The sequence below is a fragment of the Trichomycterus rosablanca genome, chromosome 23 (assembly GCF_030014385.1).
Source record: "Trichomycterus rosablanca isolate fTriRos1 chromosome 23, fTriRos1.hap1, whole genome shotgun sequence".
Taxonomy (NCBI): domain Eukaryota; kingdom Metazoa; phylum Chordata; class Actinopteri; order Siluriformes; family Trichomycteridae; genus Trichomycterus; species Trichomycterus rosablanca.
This window is the reverse complement of record NC_086010.1, coordinates 16,986,957-17,006,908: the sequence shown is the minus strand read 5'-3', so window position 1 is coordinate 17,006,908 and position 19,952 is coordinate 16,986,957. Positions and strand designations below refer to the sequence as shown.

Here is a 19,952-nt window from a genome sequence, read left to right as displayed (position 1 = left end):
TCCTCAACCCTCCACCCGCATCCTCTTTAACCCAGACACGGCCGCTCATTGGTCCATTCCCCTGTCAATCATACAGACGCGTTATTACGTCACAAAGCAGTCCGCGGGACATGGGCGGGACTAGACTGAACCTATAGGTGAGAATCACCTCATCGTTCATTCAGCATCAATCGCTTCGGCCTGGTCGGGATTCCGGTGCGCACGCATCTGTTTAGGGTTTGAAAACAGCCAACCCACCTTCTGCATGATTTGTCGAGAGGTGGGAAAAATCAGGATACAGAAACAAGTCAAGTTTATTTATAAATACAGTAAAATCAGAACAATAATAAAGCAAATCAATGACATAAAATACAGTAAAATACATGTAGCAAAATAAAAACCAGTGTGAAACCCACCAAGACAGGGAAAACATGCCAAACTTCTGAACCTTAGTTCGCTGAGCTTTGATATTGTGCATTTTTCAGCTGCATGACCACCACATATATTTTACATATCATTTATTATTATTATTATTATTATTATTTAATAACAACTAAATACAGAAATACGCATTCAAATCCTGACAGGGAAAACATGCCAAACTTCTGAACCTTAGTTTGCAGAGCTTTGATATTGTGCATTTTTCAGCTGCATGACCACCACATATATTTTACATATACTTTATTATTATTATTATTATTATTATTATTTATTAACAACTCATACAGATATACACATTCAAATCCTGACAGGGAAAACATGCCAAACTTCTGAACCTTAGTTCGCTGAGCTTTGATTTTGCACATTTTTTCAGCTGCATGACCACCACATATATTTTACATATCATTTATTATTATTATTATTATTATTTAATAACAACTAAATACAGAAATACACATTCAAATCCTGACAGGGAAAACATGCCAAACTTCTGAACCTTAGGTCACAGAGCCTTGATATTGTGCATTTTTCAGCTGCATGACCACCACATATATTTTACATATCATTTATTATTATTATTATTATTATTATTATTTATTAACAACTTATACAAAAATACACATACAAATCCTGACAGGGAAAACATGCCAAACTTCTGTACTTTATGTCACAGAGCTTTGATATTGTGCATTCTTTCAGCTGCATGACCACCACATATATTTTACATATACTTTATTATTATTGTTATTTAATAACAACTTATACAAAAATACACACACAAATTCTGGCTATTCATTCCCCATCCACACGTAGCTGATTATGTCTGTATAGACGCCCGGCCATACGACAGCACCACTGAGATGCCACCCCAAATCTCAATGGTATAGGGCTAGCATAATAGACCCTTGAACCACCCACCAATTACACATGCAAATGTGTCATTATGAACTATATTTATCTATAAATCCCTTATAACAAGCCTTTGAAGACACTATTTTTTAGTATAGTTGTATAATTATGTATAACAGATCCTGAATGTGTGCTTTTGGTAGCTCAGTGTCTAAGGTACTGGATTAGTGCTCAGAAAGGTGCTGGTTCAATCCCCACTCCTACCACTGTTGGGAGCTCTGAGCAGGGCCTTTAATTCTTAATTGTTTGAATTGTATTCAGTCACAATTGTAATGCGCTTCATATAAGTATATAAATGCTATAAATGTAAATGTAGTGCTTGACTGGCCTGGCTGCAGTCCAGAATTGTCTGTTACTTAAAATATATGGCATGTTTTTAATGGAAAATCAGACAGTAGCAGGTACGAACTCCTGAAGTCTCGTACCAAGCAAGAATAGGCAAAAATTCCACTTGCTACAGGTAGAATCTTCAGCTTCTAAACCATAAAAGATTCTTATTAATTAGTAAAAAGATGTAACACAGTGGCTTAGAATTATACAGTAAAACAACCCAGAATACAGTAAACACTAAAGACAAGATCGTTTTATTTATATCACCTTTATTCCCATTAAATAACAGACACAGAAAACACACAGATATTTCATACATAGTTTAACAGGTCAAAATGTCTGTTAAAATCAAAACACCAAATAAAGAAGGAACATAAGTAACAGGCGAGTGTTGTCAGAAATGTCTTTGGTCTTTAGTAAGAACAGTAAATAAACGAGGATGCGATTTTGCTCCCTGGTGTTTGTGCGCTTGTAGTTCAGTAACAGCTAGACCTAGGAAATGCAGCGTAGCAGGAGTGCACAGATAAATCCAGCTTCAGGTTTTAGCTGACAGACTTGAGTTTGGACCAAGGGTTGGTGCCCCGCACCTCGACAGGCGAGTTATTGCAGTAGAGGTGGTTGCACAGGTCGTCCAGCGGGGGTTCGGGGTCGGACGTGGCGAACTGTGCCGCCTCCTCTATCTCCCGACGGACCTCCACGTCAATTTCCTGTCATGAGTAACAAGCAAAACGAATGAGGTTAAAAGTTTACATGCATGGATTTCATGGCAGAATTGTGATTGGATAATTGGAACGATCTCTACATTATATCTACATTTTTGGCATTTAGCAAACACTGTCTGAAGCGACATACAGTATACAGTCTAAGCAATTGAGGGTTATAGGCCTTGATCAAGCAATTGAGGGTTACAGGCCTTGATCAAGCAATTGAGGGTTACAGGCCTTAATCAAGCAATTGAGGGTTAAGGGCCTTAGTCAAGCAATTGAGGGTTACAGGCCTTGATCAAGCAATTGAGGGTTAAGGGCCTTAGTCAAGCAATTGAGGGTTACAGGCCTTGATTAAGCAATTGAGGGTTACAGGCCTTAATCAAGCAATTGAGGGTTACAGGCCTTAATCAAGCAATTGAGGGTTAAGGGCCTTAATCAAGCAATTGAGGGTTACAGGCCTTAATCAAGCAATTGAGGGTTAAGGGCCTTAGTCAAGCAATTGAGGGTTACAGGCCTTGATCAAGCAATTGAGGGTTAAGGGCCTTAGTCAAGCAATTGAGGGTTACAGGCCTTGATCAAGCAATTGAGGGTTACAGGCCTTAATCAAGCAATTGAGGTTTAAGGGCCCTAGTCAAGCAATTGAGGGTTAATGGCCTTAGTCAAGCAATTGAGGGTTAAGGGCCTTAATCAAGCAATTGAGGGTTAAGGGCCTTAGTCAAGCAATTGAGGGTTAAGGGCCTTAATCAAGCAATTGAGGGTTACAGGCCTTAATCAAGCAATTGAGGGTTAAGGGCCTTAATCAAGCAATTGAGGGTTAAGGGCCTTAATCAAGCAATTGAGGGTTACAGGCCTTAATCAAGCAATTGAGGGTTAAGGGCCTTAGTCAAGCAATTGAGGGTTAAGGGCCCTAGTCAAGCAATTGAGGGTTAAGGGCCTTGATCAAGCAATTGAGGGTTAAGGGCCTTAGTCAAGCAATTGAGGGTTAAGGGCCTTAATCAAGCAATTGAGGGTTACAGGCCTTAATCAAGCAATTGAGGGTTACAGGCCTTAATCAAGCAATTGAGGGTTACAGGCCTTAATCAAGCAATTGAGGGTTAAGGGCCCTAGTCAAGCAATTGAGGGTTAAGGGCCTTAATCAAGCAATTGAGGGTTAAGGGCCTTGCTCAAGGACCCAACAGCACCAACCTGGCAGTGATGGGGTTTGAACAGGCAACCTTATGATAACTAGTCCAGTACTTTAACCACTAGGCTACAGCTGCCGTTGAAACATTTATTGCAAGTCAGGTCTTCTCATCATCCACCATCATTCATTAGTGATGGATTCATTAGTGCAGTTCTGACCCAATGAACACAAATTCCAGCAGATCCAGTAATTGAATTAACAGCAACATTTCCTGATGGTTCTGTACATGTAAACACACTAGTAAAGTATTTATGATTATAAATGAGGCACCGAGTGTTTACCTTGAGCTCCTCCACGCTGGCCATGTTGTTGTTGATCATGCGATCCTTCAGCATAGAGATGGGGTCACTCTTGGTCCTCACCTCCTGAACCTCCTCACGTGTTCGATAACTAATGGACCGATCATAAATAGAAAGCAACAAAATGAGTCTATAGTTGCTGATGCTAATGAGCGGAAGATAACATCAATGTGCGACCTTACCTGACCCCAGGGTCGCTCATGCTGTGTCCATGGTAACGATAGGTCTGGAGCTCGATAAGAATGGGTCCCTAAAGATAATCATTAAAATGAATGAACACATGTGACATTATTGGTTATATATACAGATACACACGTACACTACAGTTATTTCTTGCTGCATCTGACGGCGTGTTTGGAAGCTGGGGTCAGAGTGCAGGGTCAGTCAGTGTACGGTTCTGACAAGTTTCCCTGAAATTGTAAGCAGTGCACTAGACAGTGTAAAGTATATAAAGTTCTGATACACTACACGGTGCACTACTCTGTGATTTAAGATGCAGCCTCAATCAAGCGGGTAGCAGAAAAATGGCACAGCCTATGTCCTGTAGTGTTGTTTGAGCTTACCTTTCCAGATCTGCAGTGGTCGGCTGCAAACTTGGTAGCTTCTCTCACACAAAGCACATCCATGCCATCCACCTGAAAAGAGGTGGTCAAGATACATGCATGTATCAGCATAAGATATGAATACACAAGTATTGAGTCAGTGTATTCAGGCAGTGCGGCAGTCTAGTACACAAGCCTAGTTAAGTGCTACTGGCCAGCCAGGCAACTATACTGACTTCATTGGCCCCCAATGTCTGGAGGTTTGGGGTCCGAGATGCTCGAAGCCTAGTGATAGATTAGCACCCTGACCAGTGTTTCATTGGAAATGAAATGTATTTATTTATTAGGGTTTTAACGTCATGTTTTACACACTTTGGTTACATTCATGACAGGACAGTTGGTTACTGGTTACCCAAGATTCATCAGTTCACAAGTTTAATGTCAAACTCAGTCATGGACAATTAACCTGACTGCATGTTTTTGGACTGTGGGAGGAAACTGGAGCGCCTGGAGGAAAGCCACACAGACACGAGGAGAACATGTTAACTGCACACAGAAAGGACCTGGGCCGCTCCACCTGGGAATCAAACCCAAAACCTTCCTGCTATCCATTGAGCCACCCGGCTCAAACAAAATGCAATAATATATAAAGCTTCACAGCAAACACATACTGGGACAGTTGTGGCCTAGTGGTTAAGGTACTGGACTAGTAATCCAAAGTTTGCTGGTTCAAGCCCTACCACTGCGAGATTGCCACTATTGGGCCCTTGAGCAAGGCCCTTAGTACTTAGTACTGTAAGTTGCTTTGGATAAAAGCTTCAGCTAAATGCTGTAAATGTAAGTATAATTCTTCCATAATCTGTGACTGAAAAGCTAACGGCACCTTAAATCATCCCACAGCTGAGCCACATGGTTTTTAATTAACTTTCATGTTTCTTCACATGGATAAATGCTGCATTAACAAACTTATGCGTAACGTGTGATTGTTACCCTCAGTCCAGGAATGAAGTCTCCCCTCTTGAAGTAGTCAGTGCTGGCCGCTGCCCGCTCCACTGCGGTTCCCATTCCATACTTATTGTTTTCACAGATGAAGATGCACGGAAGCTTCCACAGCGCCGCCATGTTGTACGTCTCAAAGATCTGACCCTGGTAGGCACACATGCACACGCAGGATCATGTATCGCGTCCTGTCTACAAATGCAAAGTGCAAATACGCGTTAAAACGTGTAGTTATACCTGGTTAGCAGCTCCGTCGCCATAGAGCGCCACACAGATCTGGTTATTGCCCTGGTACTTGCACGCAAGAGCAATTCCAGCTCCGAGCGGAACCTTTTACGTTAAACAGGATCAAAAAAGTATGAACATTCAGGACGTTTACTTTCAAATTACGTGTTCTTGCATTAACCTATACAATCAGTACCACACAGAAAGAACAAAGCTCACCTGGGCTCCGACGATACCGTTTCCACCGTAGAAGTGCTTGGCGTACATGTGCATGGATCCTCCCTTTCCTTTAGCACATCCACCCTTCCGTCCTGAGAGAAAGATTTCAGAACATACAAGCAATTCAGTACAACAATCCAAACATACGTCATGGTCGCAAGATGAACGTACTCTTCTGTTGTGCAATTTACGTATTTAGTACAGAGCAATGTGGATTGGGACACAGCCACAGATGCTTGTAGTGCCTCGTTCACACTACACGACTTTTGGTCTTCAGGTCGCCGCTAGACGTGCCAGCTCGGAGGCAAATCGGCGTTCGCTCAAGGATCGAAACTCAGCTCTCAATCACTATATGTGAACTGTTCAACGACTTGATCCGGGCATCTCGCCGAGCGCTCGCAGACTCAAGAAAAATATCTAGCATGCTAAATATCTGGACCTGTCGAGTGTGAAAAGTGTTGCGATCAATGTTTACATCATTTCTGACCTGTGAGCTCAGCGAGGATCTCTCTCACAGACACTCCCCTGGTGTAGGTGTATCCATGAGCTCTGTACGCCGTGATCAGGTGGTCAGTAAGGTTGATGCCAGTCTCTATGCCTACTGCACAGGCTTCCTGTGGAGTCACACGTGTGTGTTTAACAAATATGTTGAGAAGTAAAACTACATATAACTATAATCCAATTAAATCATATTTATATAAATATTGCTTCTATTAAAGGGTGATAATGCTCACTGTCCTATTGAGAATATATTAGATATTTACTAGATGTTATATATTTTTAGAAATGTTGTATCAAAATGCATTATAGCCAACGTAAACTTTCATTTTAAATAATCATACAAACAGTAACTGAGCTTCTTCACGTCCTTACCTGTCCATCGTATAAGTGACAGAAGCCTCGGATGATCTTCTGCTTGTACAGCTGATCTGCTTTTAGCTCCATGCGTCTCATGATCTGCATAATGCGGTAGTAACTCAGCCCATCCTCACGGGTGAGAACGGCCTGCGTCGGGGGACCCTGTTCCAGCCGGTGAAGCTCACATGCCTTTAGAAAAGAGCCGATGGTAAAGCAATGCATGCGTCACAATTCTAATTACGGACAATTCTAATACACTGTAAACAAGATACAAGCACTGGCATGAAAACATCTGCTGAGCATCATTTATATGCATATTGCTCACATCGATGGACTGTTAGCAACACTCACAAAAAAAATCTAACCAGTATCTGTAGTATCGTAATAGGAATTTTTTTTTTTGGATGGCCAATCACAATGGTACAACACACCGCAGTCAGCATTTATATTATGAGATTTTCTAATTGTTCTGTATATTCCCAATAGTATATTGAAACTTTACTGCCTGTACAGCCTAATTCACACACTGTTGTAAGTCGATTTGATTAAAGGCGTTTGCTACATGCTTTACAGGTAAATGATTAAACGTGAAGCAGACCTTGATGTCGAAGGTGGCTTGGGGAGTAAAGTTGGCATAGGAGCGAATTGATTGCACTCTGGAAACCTGAGAAATAGAAATAAATTATTACTATTAAACAACAAACTGTAACAAATGAACTTTTACAACAAGAATAGCACCATATACTCTCAAAAACCAAGCTTGATCATTTTCAAGCAGTATAAATTATTTAATTTATTTATGTATTAGGGTTTTAATGTCATGTTTTACACACTGTGGTCACATTAATGACAGGAACGGTAGTTACTCATCACACAAGACACATCAGGTTTAGTTTTTAATATCAAACACAGTCATGGACAATTTTCTATTTCTAATTTACCTCACCTGTATGTTTTGGACTGTGGGAGGAAACCTGAGCTCTTGGAAAGAACCCATGCAGACACGGGGAGAACATGCAAACCCTACACAGACAGGACCCGAACCCAGGACCTTCTTGCTGTGAGGCGACAGTGCTACCCACCGAGCCGCCCAAGCAGTATAGATAAACTATTAGACCTGTATAGGGCAGTTGTAGCCTAGTGGTCAAGGTACTGGACTAGTAATCAAAAGGTCACTGGTTCAAGCCCCACCTCTGCCAGGTTGCCACTGTTGGGCCCTTGAGCAAGGCCCTTAACCCTCATTTGCTCAGACTGTATTATATCTCAATAGTAAGTCGCTTTGGATAAAAGCATCTGCTAAATGCAGAAAATGTGAATGTGTAATAGCTGTTACAAATGATGCTGAATGCTTTTTGTGCTCCTGTTAAGAATAATTATGGCTGAAATAGCCAAATATCCAAGTTATAAACTGTGTCCATATATTCTCGACCGTATAGTGCAAATATGATACATTAGATGCTCGACAATAATAGTTTCCGAAGCCTATTTAGTGCACTACGTGTCAAATTGGGACACAGCCTTTATTAAAGGTTATAACAGATGTAAGAGTCGTCAACCTAGCCTAGCCTAGCCTAGCCTAGCCAACAAGTTCACAGCTGAGAACTTGCTGACTACACCCAAATAACTGAAACACCATAATTAATACATAATATGTTATAAAATATATATAATAAAGATTTGTACACTATGTGCAGTACATCAACTTTAAGAAAGACATCACAGCTGTGAGTTAATATTCAAGGTCAGCAACATCGGTAGCTGTTAGCTTAGCCGCTAGTGTTAGCTGCTAAGCTAACTGCGGTCATATGTTTCTATAAGCACGCTGCATTTATAACTCATCATATTAATATTATAATACGTACATTTTTGTAAGTAGCTGCTCTCAGTAGGGTTGTAGATAAGCTCAGCATGTTTATACAGATGTTTAAAGCTCAGATTTCTTGTTCCTGGATGCTAAACTTTCTCTTCCTCGTTGCTCGGTGAAACGTTCCCAGCACGGTGTATCACCACCAAGCGGCTAATAACTCATACCACTTACTAATGTGTACTGTACATTTTAATAAAGACCGATTATAACCAAGGTGTCCTTGTTAATTTAAATAAAAAATATGCTATTATGTTTATATTTACAAGCAGAAAGTCAAAAGAAAGGAGATCTTATTTATCATAACATCATTATATTTGCACCGTGGTTCACTTTATAATTCACTTTAATTCATTCATTCAACTGTGACTTATAATCTATACTAGCCTCGCAATATTAACTGAAATAACACCTCCATATGTACCACATGTACCCTCAGGTCCTGTTGTTGTGGTTATACAGATACTTTTTTGTATAATGTGAATCTCTGCAGTGTGTACTATTACTTACTATTACTTACTTTTTTACTTTGATTTATGTAACTTGCTACTGAGGCCTTAATTTCATATCTATCTATCTATCTATCTATCTATCTATCTATCTATCTATCTATCTATCTATCTATCTATCTATCTATCTATCTATCTATCTATCTATCTATCTATCTTATAAAGGATTTAAGACAGGGATTCATATAGCAGTTTTAAATCAACCATGAATAATCTAAAGTTAGGTTTATTGGAGGTAATTCTAGCTTTATGTAGATTACATTTTCCTAACAGGGCTATAAGCTTAATAGCATCATCAACAATAGAAAGACCAGTATTGACCAACAAAAATAGGACCAGTGTCTCGTTAATGTGTATTGATTTGCGAAAAGTATGAAAGATCAACAATGACATCTCATTCCAAAAGTTCACTGAATAACCACAAGATAAAAACAGGTGTACAATTGTTTCTAATTCAGTTACAAAAAGAGCACCGTGATGTTACATTAACATGAAATTTCTGAAGATATGGATTACATGGGTACATTTTATGAAGTATCTTAAGATGGATTTCTTTAACCTTATTGTGTATCAAAAACCTGTTCACAGTCTGCCAAACTTTTTCAAGTGGTATCCAAGGAAAATCTCTAGGAAGAGAACTGTGATTAACGCTTAATGCCTTTCTAATATGTACATTGTTACATTTTCAATCTAATATATCAACACCTTCATTTTGATGTTTGGAATTACAGCTGGTAGTTAAAGCTCTATTAAGTCAGGAGAGTCAGTCTAATATGGACCCCAGTGGTAGTGGGATCCATGAATATGGATAAAATAAAAAAACAACAAAAGTCGGGAGAATTTTTGTTATTTAAGTAATTTAACAACTTTTTTATTAAATGTAAATAACAATAGAACATAGTCATACAGTAAAAAGACATAAGTTCAATATTTATCATTCATCAGAGAAAGAGAAAAAAACAAAAAAACAAGAAACAATAAACAAAAAAGTAATACCATTTGGGATTCAGATAAAATTGAAAAGCTTGAACAATAAAATAGATCTAAAACACTTCTTATTTTGCTTCTTATTTTGTTTAACAACCTATTGGTATTTATTTTGCACGCCTTGTGCTGCGCGCGCTCTATTTAACCAGCGCGCGTGCACCTCTCGGAGGTGTGCGCGCGCCGACGTCACGAGCGGAAGGTCAGCGCAGAAGCGGAAGTGAGAGCTCGAACCCATCCGCCATTGTGGCACGGAGCAGCGGTGGATGTGATCAGAGATCGGAAAGAGAGAGAAGCCCCTCGCCCGCCGAACGCTCATCTCCCGAGTACGGTGCTCCACAGGCCAGCGATTATAACCCCCCTCCTGGCCCGGCTCGAGACTGCCGCTCCGGATCAGCCGCGATCCCATCGCCACAGAGAGTGAGAGGAGCTGAGCGGTGTGTGGTGAAGCTCCAGTGCAGTGAGTATAGCAGAGTAGGACTGTAGTACTTCCATTAATACTAATAAGCTGAGTGTAGTGTGGTGTAGTCCTGCCTCCGCCTCCACCGCCGCCGCGACCACTCCCGCTGCTGGAGAGGAGAATGTCCGCCACCACTGTGGATCAGGTAAACACCAGCATGACTCCCATTACACCATCTAACATCTCATCCACTCTCTACCCCAGCTAACGTGCTAACAGCTAGCTAGCACTACATGATGATGATGATGGTGATGATGATGATGATGATGGTTGCTAGGCCGGACTGATCTTCATCCAGCAACCAGGGTGTGGACAAAATATCAGAAACAGAACATCCCCAGAACTTTAGAGACACTTGGAAGGACGTCATTGAGCCTAGTGGTTAAGGTACTGGACTAGTAATCAGAAGGTCATCGGTTCAAGCCCCTTCTCTGCCCTAGGTAGCTGCTGTTGGGCTCCTAAGCAAGGCCCTTAACCCTCAATTGTGGACTGATGGTCTGATCTTCATCCATCCCTCACACACTTCAAACACCTAAAACCAGGGTGTGGACAAAATATCAGAAACAGAACATCCCCAGAACTTTAGAGACACTTGGAAGGACGTCATTGAGCCTAGTGGTTAAGGTACTGGACTAGTAATCAGAAGGATGTTGGTTCAAGCCCCACCTCTGCCCCAGGTAGCTGCTGTTGGGCCCTTGAGCAAGGCCCTTAACCCTCAATTGCTTAGACAGTATACTGGGCGTGTACGCATTTCTTAATCAGAATGAAACTTGAAATAAGCCAGTAGACTGATGATGATGATGATGATGATGATGATGGTGATGATGATGGTGGTGATGGTTGCTAGGCCGGACTGATCTTCATCCAGCAACCAGGGTGTGGACAAAATATCAGAAACAGAATATCTCGAGCTATACTGTCGATGTCAGAAGTTTAGAGACACTTGGAAGGACGTCATTGAGCCTAGTGGTTAAAGTACTGGACTAGTAATCAGAAGGTCGTCGGTTCAAGCCCCACCTCTGCCCCAGGTTGATGCTGTTGGGCCCCTGAGCAAGGCCCTTAACCCTCAGAATGAAACTTGAAATAACCCAGGAGATACATGATGATGATGATGGTGATGATGGTTGCTAGGCTGGTCTGATCATCATCCATCCCTCACTCACTTCAAACACCTAAAACCAGTGTGTGGACAAAATATCAGAAACAGAATAGCTCAAACTATACTGCTGACTACATGGTGCATGGGGCCTTGCTCAAGGGCCCAACGGCAGCAACCTGGCTGATGTTGCGCTTGAACCGATGACCTTCTGATTACTACACCAGTACCTTAAACACTAGGCTCAGTGACGAGCTATAAAAGTCCCCAGACGTCCTTCCAAGTGACTTTAAACATCTGACATCGACAGTATAGTTTGAGAGTCTGTTTCTGATATTTTGTCCACACCCTGGTTTGAGGTGTTTGAGGTGTGTGAGGGACTGATGATGATCAGTCCGGGCTAGCAACCACCATCATCATCATGTGTCGGACATTAACAGTATAGGTGATTCCAGGGACACTTGGAAGGATGTCTGGGGTCTGAACTAGTAATCAGAAGGTCACCAGGTTGCTACTGTTGGACCCTTGAGCAAGACCCTTAACCCTTAAGTGCTTAGACTGTATACTGTCACAGTTCTGTCAGTCTCTTTGGATAAACTTGGAATAAGCCAATAGACACGTGATGATGATGATGATGATGATGATGATGGTTGCTAGGCCGGTCTGATCTTCATCCATCCCTCACACACCTAAAACCAGGGTGTGGACAAAATATCAGAAACCGAATCTCTCAAACTATTGATGTCAGAAGATCATAAATTCCAGCACTGGATAGTCACGAGTTATAAAGGTGCTTGTTTAAATTTTAGGACGTTCGGGGCGCCGCCTGTTATTCTAAGTGCGCTTCTCTGTGCGGCCTCTGGTTCTCTGTGTTTGATATTCACTCCCGTGTCTTATTTAAAACCTGAAATAACTGAAGATTTTGGATCTCTGTTACCTGGATCGTGTTGCTTTGAAATCTCACACATCAAAGTGTTTCTGATCAAAGCTTCTTTGTAGCTGTTAATTTATGATCAAACAAATTCACTCACTCGTGCAGCCGTGTTTAAACTGTGCTTTCTGTTTCTGCTGTCACAGAGACCCAAAGGCCAAGGAAATAAAGGTACGTTTTAATCACCAGCCTGCTTTATCGTTTTACAATCGCCTGCTCGCATTTTTTATTTCACGATTGTACCTTGCTGTTGCATTTTCCCCTTTGCTGTTCCCTTTTACTCAGTCGCCCTCTCGCTGTTGCATTTCACAGTCGCCCTCTCTGCTGCATTTTTCATAGCACAGTCGCCCTCTCACTGCTGCATTTTTCATAGCACAGTCGCCCTCTCACTGCTGCATTTCACTCATAGTCGCCCTCTCTCTGCTGCATTTTTCATAGCACAGTCGCCCTCTCACTGCTGCATTTCACTCATAGTCGCCCTCTCTCTGCTGCATTTTTCATAGCACAGTCGCCCTCTCTCTGCTGCATTTCACTCACAGTCGCCCTCTCTCTGCTGCATTTTTCATAGCACAGTCGCCCTCTCACTGCTGCATTTCACAGTTTTCCTTTTGCTGTTGCATTTTTAATTTTGCAGTCTCCCTCTTAATGCTGCATTTCTCATTTGTCAACCTCTCACTGTTGCATTTTTCATAGCACAGTCGCCCTCTCGCTGTTGCATTTTTCATAGCACAGTCGCCCTCTCACTGCTGCATTTTTCATAGCACAGTCGCCCTCTCACTGCTGCATTTTTCATAGCACAGTCGCCCTCTCGCTGTTGCATTTCACAGTCGCCCTCTCTGTTGCATTTTTCATAGCAGTCGCCCTCTCTGTTGCATTTTTCATAGCACAGTCGCCCTCTCACTGTTGCATTTCACAGTTGCCCTCTCTCTGTTGCATTTTTCATAGCAGTCGCCCTCTCTCTGTTGCATTTTTCATAGCAGTCGCCCTCTCACTGTTGCATTTCACAGTCGCCCTCTCACTGCTGCATTTTTCATAGCACAGTCGCCCTCTCGCTGTTGCATTTCACAGTCGTCCTCTCACTGTTGCATTTTTCATAGCACAGTCGCCCTCTCACTGTTGCATTTTTCATAGCACAGTCGCCCTCTCACTGTTGCATTTTTCATAGCACAGTCGCCCTCTCACTGTTGCATTTTTCATAGCACAGTCGCCCTCTCACTGTTGCATTTTTCATAGCACAGTCGCCCTCTCATTGTTGCATTTTTCATAGCACAGTCGCCCTCTTACTGCTGCATTTTTCATGGCACAGTCGCCCTCTCGCTGTTGCATTTTTCATAGCACAGTCGCCCTGTCACTGCTGCATTTTTCATAGCAGTGGCCCTCTCAGTGTTGCGTTTTTCATAGCACAGTGGCCCTCTCATTGTCGCGTTTTTCATAGCACAGTCGCCCTCTCAGTGTTGCGTTTTTCATAGCACAGTCGCCCTCTCAGTGTTGCGTCTTTCATAGCACAGTCGCCCTCTGTGTTGCGTTTTTCATAGCACAGTTGCCCTCTCACTGTTGCATTTCACTTAGTCGCCCTCTTGCTGCTGCATTTCTCATTTGTCACCCTCTCACTGCTGCATTTTTCATAGCAGTCGCCCTCTCATTGTTGCATTTTTCATAGCAGTCGCCCTCTCATTGTTGCATTTTTCATAGCACAGTTGCCCTCTCACTGTTGCATTTCACTTAGTCGCCCTCTTGCTGCTGCATTTCTCATTTGTCACCCTCTCACTGCTGCATTTTTCATAGCAGTCGCCCTCTCACTGCTGCATTTTTCATAGCAGTCGCCCTCTCATTGTTGCATTTTTCATAGCACAGTCGCCCTCTCATTGTTGCATTTTTCATAGCACAGTCGCCCTCATTGTTGCATTTCACAATTTTCCTTTTGCTGTTGCATTTTTCATTTTGCAGTCGCCCTCTCGCTGTTGTATTTCAGTCGCCATCTCACTCTTGCAGTTCTCATTTCACAATCACATCTTGCTGTTGCTTTTTTCAATTGCACAATCGCCCTCTCACCTTTTCATTTCACAGTCGCCCTCTCGCTGTTGCATTTTTTTCCTCTCGCCTTTTTATTTCGCCCTCGCATTGGTTGCATTTTTCCCATTACTAACACCAGTACTGCACTCAATGCAACACTCTTTTATTGGGATTTTATTCATTAGCTGAACGTTGCACGTCTTTCTGCCAGTCCGACATTTGTGATCTTTTTTATTATTGTAGTGCAAAACGGTTCGATGCACCAGAAGGACGCTGTGAATGATGACGACTTTGAGAACTACTTAAGCAGCCAGACAAATCAGGTGAGCACAGCGACTCCTCATCTTCACACGCTTTTACAGAAGGTCCTGGGTTCGATTCCCAGGTGGAACGGTCTGGGTCCTTTCTGTGTGGAGTTTGCATGTTCTCTACGTGTCTGTGTGGGTTTCCTCCGGGTGCTCCGGTTTCCTCCAACAGTCCAAAAACGTCCAAGTGAGGTGAACTGGAGATACAAAATTGTCCATGACTGTGTTAAACTTGAACTGATGAATCATGGGTAATCAGTTACTACCTGTCCTGTCATGAATGGAACCAAAGTGTGTGAAACACACAGGTCACTATGATTAATCATTCTTGTTTCTCGATGCCTCCCATGCAGAGTAACAGCTACCCACCAATGTCTGACCCCTACATGCCCAGCTACTATGCCCCGTCCATCGGATTCCCTTACTCTCTGGGTGAAGCTGCATGGTCGACTGCGGGTGACCCTCCGATGCCCTACTTGACCACCTACGGACAGATGAGCAACGGCGAGCATCATTTCATCCCGGACGGTGTGTTCAGCCAGCCCGGGGCCCTGGGCAACACGCCGCCCTTTCTCAGCCAACACGGATTTAACTTCTTTCCCGGCAATGCGGACTATTCCACCTGGGGGACCAGCGGGTCGCAGGGTCAGTCCACCCAGAGCTCGGCGTACAGCAGTAGTTACGGCTACGCCCCTAGCTCGTTAGGCAGGGCCATAGCGGACGGACAGGGTGGCTTCGGGAGCGACACGCAGCTGAGCAAGGTGCCACCGCTGGGCGGCCTGGATCAGAGCATGACCGGGCTCAAGCTTAGCTCTGACATGGCAGCCGTCACCAAAACCGTAGGTTCTCCTTTGGGAGGTACGGCTGGTATGAGCAGCATGGCGGCCAACAGCATGGCACCGGTTAGCTCTTCGGTTCTCAAGCCTTCGTCCTGGGCGGCGATAGCCAGGAAACCGGCTAAACCTCAGCCCAAGCTCAAGCTTAAGACCAATCCAGGTATGGGCGGCGGTGTCGGCATCCCTCCTCCCCCTATAAAGCATAACATGAACATTGGTACCTGGGATGACAAAGGTGGCATTACCAAGCCACCCCTTGCTCAGCAGATGTTGCCCCCTCAGCCGTTGGTGCAACCGCAGATTTTAGCCCCGCCTCAGCCCCTGTTGACTCATCAACCTCAACCCCAGCAGCTCCATCTTCAATCCCCTCAACCCCAGCATCATCAACAGCTTCCTCTGGGTCCGCCGCATCCCCTGCAGCACCACCCATCCCATTCCGCCCCACCTCATCCCCAGCATCCCCAGCATCCCCTGCCCCAGCAGAACGCACCACTCCAGAACCGTTGGATCGCCCCGAGGAACCGTGCTGCCACTTTCAACCACGGTGGAGGCCAGGAGAACTTCGGCCTGGGCCCCGGCGTGCCTCTGAGCGTCTCGCTCTCCGCCCCGGGCGAGCTCCACCCGGTGCTGGAGAAGCTCAGGGCGCTCAACTGCTACAACCCCAAAGACTTCGAGTGCAACGTGAAGAACGGGCGCGTGTTCATCATCAAGAGCTACTCGGAGGACGACATCCACCGTTCCATCAAGTACTCCATCTGGTGCAGCACGGAGCACGGCAACAAACGCCTGGACGCCGCGTTCCGCTCGCTGGCCGCCAAGGGCCCGCTCTACCTGCTCTTCAGCGTCAACGGGAGCGGGCACTTCTGCGGCGTGGCCGAGATGAAGTCGCCCGTGGACTACAACGCCTACGCCGGCGTCTGGTCTCAGGATAAGTGGAAGGGCAAGTTCGAGGTCAAGTGGATCTTCGTGAAGGACGTGCCCAACAACCAGCTGCGCCACATCCGCCTGGAGAACAACGACAACAAGCCGGTCACCAACTCCAGGGACACTCAGGAGGTGCCTCTGGAAAAGGCCAAGCAAGTGCTTAAGATTATCGCCACCTTCAAGCATACCACCTCCATTTTTGATGATTTTGCACATTATGAAAAGCGGCAGGAGGAAGAGGAAGCCATGCGAAGGGTAAGCAGTTCACCACCATGCTAATTTTATCTCATTTAGTCATTTCCATGTCTCAATTGTGAACACGCTGCCACTACTAGTACTCTTGCGCAATCCCTGATCTGATCAGACTGTACCGGATCACCACTCGCCCCCACACGTGTCCAATCTTTAAGAGCAGTTGTAGCCTAGTGGTTATGATACTGGACTAGTAATCGAAAGATCACTGGTTTAAACCCCACCACTGCCCGGTTGCCACTTTTGGGCCCTTGAGCAAGGCCCTTAACCCTCAATCGCTTAGACAATATAGTGCATAAAAGTATCCGCTAAATGCCAGTATTGTAAATGTAAGTGGGTTCCCACACAAGAGCCTGTCACCACAGCAGATCGTTCTGGTCAGCATACCAGAAGAAAAGCTTGGTGGCCTCCACAGACCCCCGAGATCAGCCACACTGAACGGCTACGGAATGAACCCGAGCATCAGTCGAGGCTTTCTTGACCAATTAAGGGACACGGTGGCTCGGTGGGTAGCACTGTCGCTTCTCGGCGAGGAGGTCCCGGGTTCGATTCCTAGGGGGCGGGTTTCCTCCAACAGTCCAAAGACGTGCAGTCTGGTTAATTGGAGATACAAAGTCATCCATGACTGATATTAAATTTGTTGAGCTGATGAGTCTTGTGTAACGAGTAACTGCGTGTCCCGTCATGAACCGACATTATTGCCCAGACGTACTGAATATTACTGAATGGGCACAAATTCCCACAGACCTCTTGCCCTATAGCTATACAGATCACACAGAGGTCACTCTGCTTCAACACCATCCGTTTTTGAAATGGGACGTCGAACAAGCACACGGTCATATAGTCTACGTTGTGATAGATCCTGTAAATCTATAAATAAATCCTGCATTGTTATCTAGAAATGACTGAGAGTTCAAGTTCGATCACGTTCGCCTGCAGCTTGTAGCCCTAATGGACGATTACTGTAGTAAATCAGTGGGAAGCGGTTACGTGAGCGCTCGGCGTCCTAGCGGATGCCAGGTCAGCACTTTGTGGAATTGGGTTCTGCCGGACAGTCGATTAGAAATCGGGACCGGATTGTGTGGATTTTGATTAACGGAGATTCGTTTTCCAGGACGGGAAATTGTTTTACGTCAGGGGATTTAAGAGCAATTTGTTTAAAATCAGCTGATATTTTAGCTTTAGCTTTAGATATAATAGCTACTGTATCCTTATCCATGTATTCTTACTTCACACACACACACACACACACACACACACAATGTGGACAAACATGTGAAGTGAATCTGAACCTTATTGTTCAGAACATGTTTGTTCTGTTGTGGTGTGTGATGCATCCTGTTCATTTTTTTTTTCTTTGTTTCAGTTCATAACCACAAGTTAAAGTTTTTTTTTTAATATGTAGGAGGTTCCAAAACTGTTTGTCTGTGGGGCGGCACGGTGGCTCGGTGGGTAGCACTGTCGCCTCACAGCAAGAAGGTCCTGGGTTCGATCCCCAGGTGGGGCGGTCCGGCCCAGGTCCTTTCTGTGTGGAGTTTGCATGTTCTCCCCGTGTCTGCGTGGGTTTCCTCCGGGAACTCCGGTTTCCTCCCACAGCCCAAAAACATGCAGTCAGGTTAATTGGAGACACTGAATTGCCCTATAGGTGAATGGGTGTGTGTGTGTGTGTGTCTGCCCTGTGATGGACTGGCGCCCTGTCCGGGGTGTTACTGTGTGCCTTGCGCCCATTGAAAAGCTGGGATAGGCTCCAGCACCCCTCCGCGAACCTAATTGGATAAGCGGTTAAGAAAGTGAGTGAGTGATTGTCTTTCTGTGTGTTCATCTGCTTGTCTGTGTGTTTGTGTGTCTGTTTGCTAATGCGTCTCTGTCTGCTTGTGTGTGTGTCTGTATGATTAGAAATCTTAGGCTGCAGTTGGCACAGGTTCCTTATAAAAAAACCAGACGATTGTTTGCTTAAAAAAATCTCCATTTTTGCTGCCCTAAACAGATGATGGGGTCAGTGTTTGGTGTTACACACCACAGTCCTGATCAGGAATAAGCCAGGGTTGATAAAAAGGAAGGGAGTGATTCTATGGTTCAAAAATAGTGCACACTGAATTGTATTATCGGAGTTGCAATTCTACTTTTCACCGGCAGATGTCGCCAGATCTCAGCGGTGTAAGCTCCGGTTTTTTACTTGCTGTCAGATAGATGAGATTTTGGTTCTATTTTACCACCAATATGTCAAAATTGTTTGCATTGATGCATATTTTTTACCCTTGGATGTAAGTTTTAAACATTGAGCATGTCATGAAATTTCTGGAACAATTGAATGTGCACTTATGGTAGTTAGTCTCCTAAGTGAGGTGTCTCCTTTAGTGGTTTCCTAGCTAAATAAACAGTAGAAATGTGTTTTTCCTTAAAGGCAACATCAGTGATTGTAGCTGGGGCTACAAAACATTATTGTTCCTATAAAATCTATAAAAAATATATTGTTTCTTTTTCACTTACAAACCTTTTTGTCTTTGCTTTGTTTTGCAGGAGCGAACTCGAACTAAACAGTAACCTCGCCGAGGCCTTTGTGTTCGAACTTCAACACTAATAATAACAACGTAGAACCTTGAATATTGCCTAACCACAGAAGAAGAACTGTTTCGGATCTATTTTCTGCTGAAGATTATGTACGGACACTTAACGTCGACTTTCGATGCACCTGCCCTTACTCGCGAGTCTCTCCTTAGGGGGGGAAATAAAATAAAAACAAGCAAGTTGCTCCTCACGTAAACTGTATCTTTAAGCACTTTCAGTCCCTCTTTAAGCTTCTATTTACACCCCTAACTCACCAGACTCATGTTTGGTATTAACGGACTAACCTGCCTATAGTTGGTTTGAGTATTTCACCTCACCAGACTTATTTGTAATCGTTCTTTTATTTCCTTTTGTTTATTTTTTTTGTAAATCCTCGGACGCACACGAGACGTGACGAACCCGTACTTGAATCTGTGCGTCTGCGAGGAAAGCAAAGCGTTTCGTTCCACCTGACCGAGTCGATTCATCTTGGCTGTTCTTGTACACCAGACCCCCCCCCCCCCCCCCCCCCCCCCCCCC

General features: G+C 44.0%; 2 protein-coding genes across 3 annotated transcripts; one reads left to right on the top strand and one right to left on the bottom strand.

Moving 5' to 3' along the window:
• Positions 1-1,911: 1,911 nt before the first annotated feature.
• Positions 1,912-8,673, bottom strand: pdha1b (pyruvate dehydrogenase E1 subunit alpha 1b). Its single transcript, XM_062985570.1, has 11 exons — positions 8,554-8,673; positions 7,290-7,355; positions 6,707-6,880; positions 6,321-6,447; positions 5,834-5,925; positions 5,627-5,719; positions 5,381-5,536; positions 4,412-4,483; positions 4,031-4,098; positions 3,831-3,939; positions 1,912-2,366 (listed from the first exon to the last, which is right to left on the bottom strand). The coding sequence occupies exons 1-11, from the start codon at positions 8,599-8,601 to the stop codon at positions 2,202-2,204; spliced, it is 1,170 nt and encodes a 389-aa protein (XP_062841640.1). The 5' UTR covers positions 8,602-8,673; the 3' UTR covers positions 1,912-2,201.
• A 1,570-nt stretch (positions 8,674-10,243) lies between these two features.
• Positions 10,244-19,634, top strand: ythdf3 (YTH N6-methyladenosine RNA binding protein F3). Of its 2 annotated transcripts, XM_062985377.1 has the most exons (5): positions 10,244-10,653; positions 12,682-12,706; positions 14,792-14,871; positions 15,207-16,868; positions 19,386-19,634. In XM_062985377.1, exons 1-5 carry the CDS (start codon positions 10,630-10,632, stop codon positions 19,407-19,409), a joined length of 1,815 nt encoding a protein of 604 aa, XP_062841447.1. In that variant the 5' UTR covers positions 10,244-10,629; the 3' UTR covers positions 19,410-19,634. The 2 variants fall into 2 exon arrangements, with proteins under 2 accessions (XP_062841447.1, XP_062841448.1); XM_062985378.1 differs by lacking the exon at positions 12,682-12,706 and having other exon boundaries at positions 10,244-10,508.
• The last annotated feature ends 318 nt before the right edge of the window (positions 19,635-19,952 follow it).

Excerpts from the sequence above, each read along its gene's own strand:
- ythdf3 (XM_062985377.1), top strand. The coding sequence starts at position 10,630 with ATGTCCGCCACCACTGTGGATCAG. Across the intron at positions 12,707-14,791 it reads CAAAGGCCAAGGAAATAAAG|TGCAAAACGGTTCGATGCAC; the intron begins GTACGTTTTAAT and ends TTATTATTGTAG. Across the intron at positions 14,872-15,206 it reads TAAGCAGCCAGACAAATCAG|AGTAACAGCTACCCACCAAT; the intron begins GTGAGCACAGCG and ends CCTCCCATGCAG.
- pdha1b (XM_062985570.1), bottom strand. The coding sequence starts at position 8,601 with ATGCTGAGCTTATCTACAACCCTACTGAGAGCAGCTACTTACAAAAAT. Across the intron at positions 7,356-8,553 it reads GAGCAGCTACTTACAAAAAT|GTTTCCAGAGTGCAATCAAT; the intron begins GTACGTATTATA and ends TCTATTTCTCAG. Across the intron at positions 5,537-5,626 it reads GCGACGGAGCTGCTAACCAG|GGTCAGATCTTTGAGACGTA; the intron begins GTATAACTACAC and ends TGTGCCTACCAG.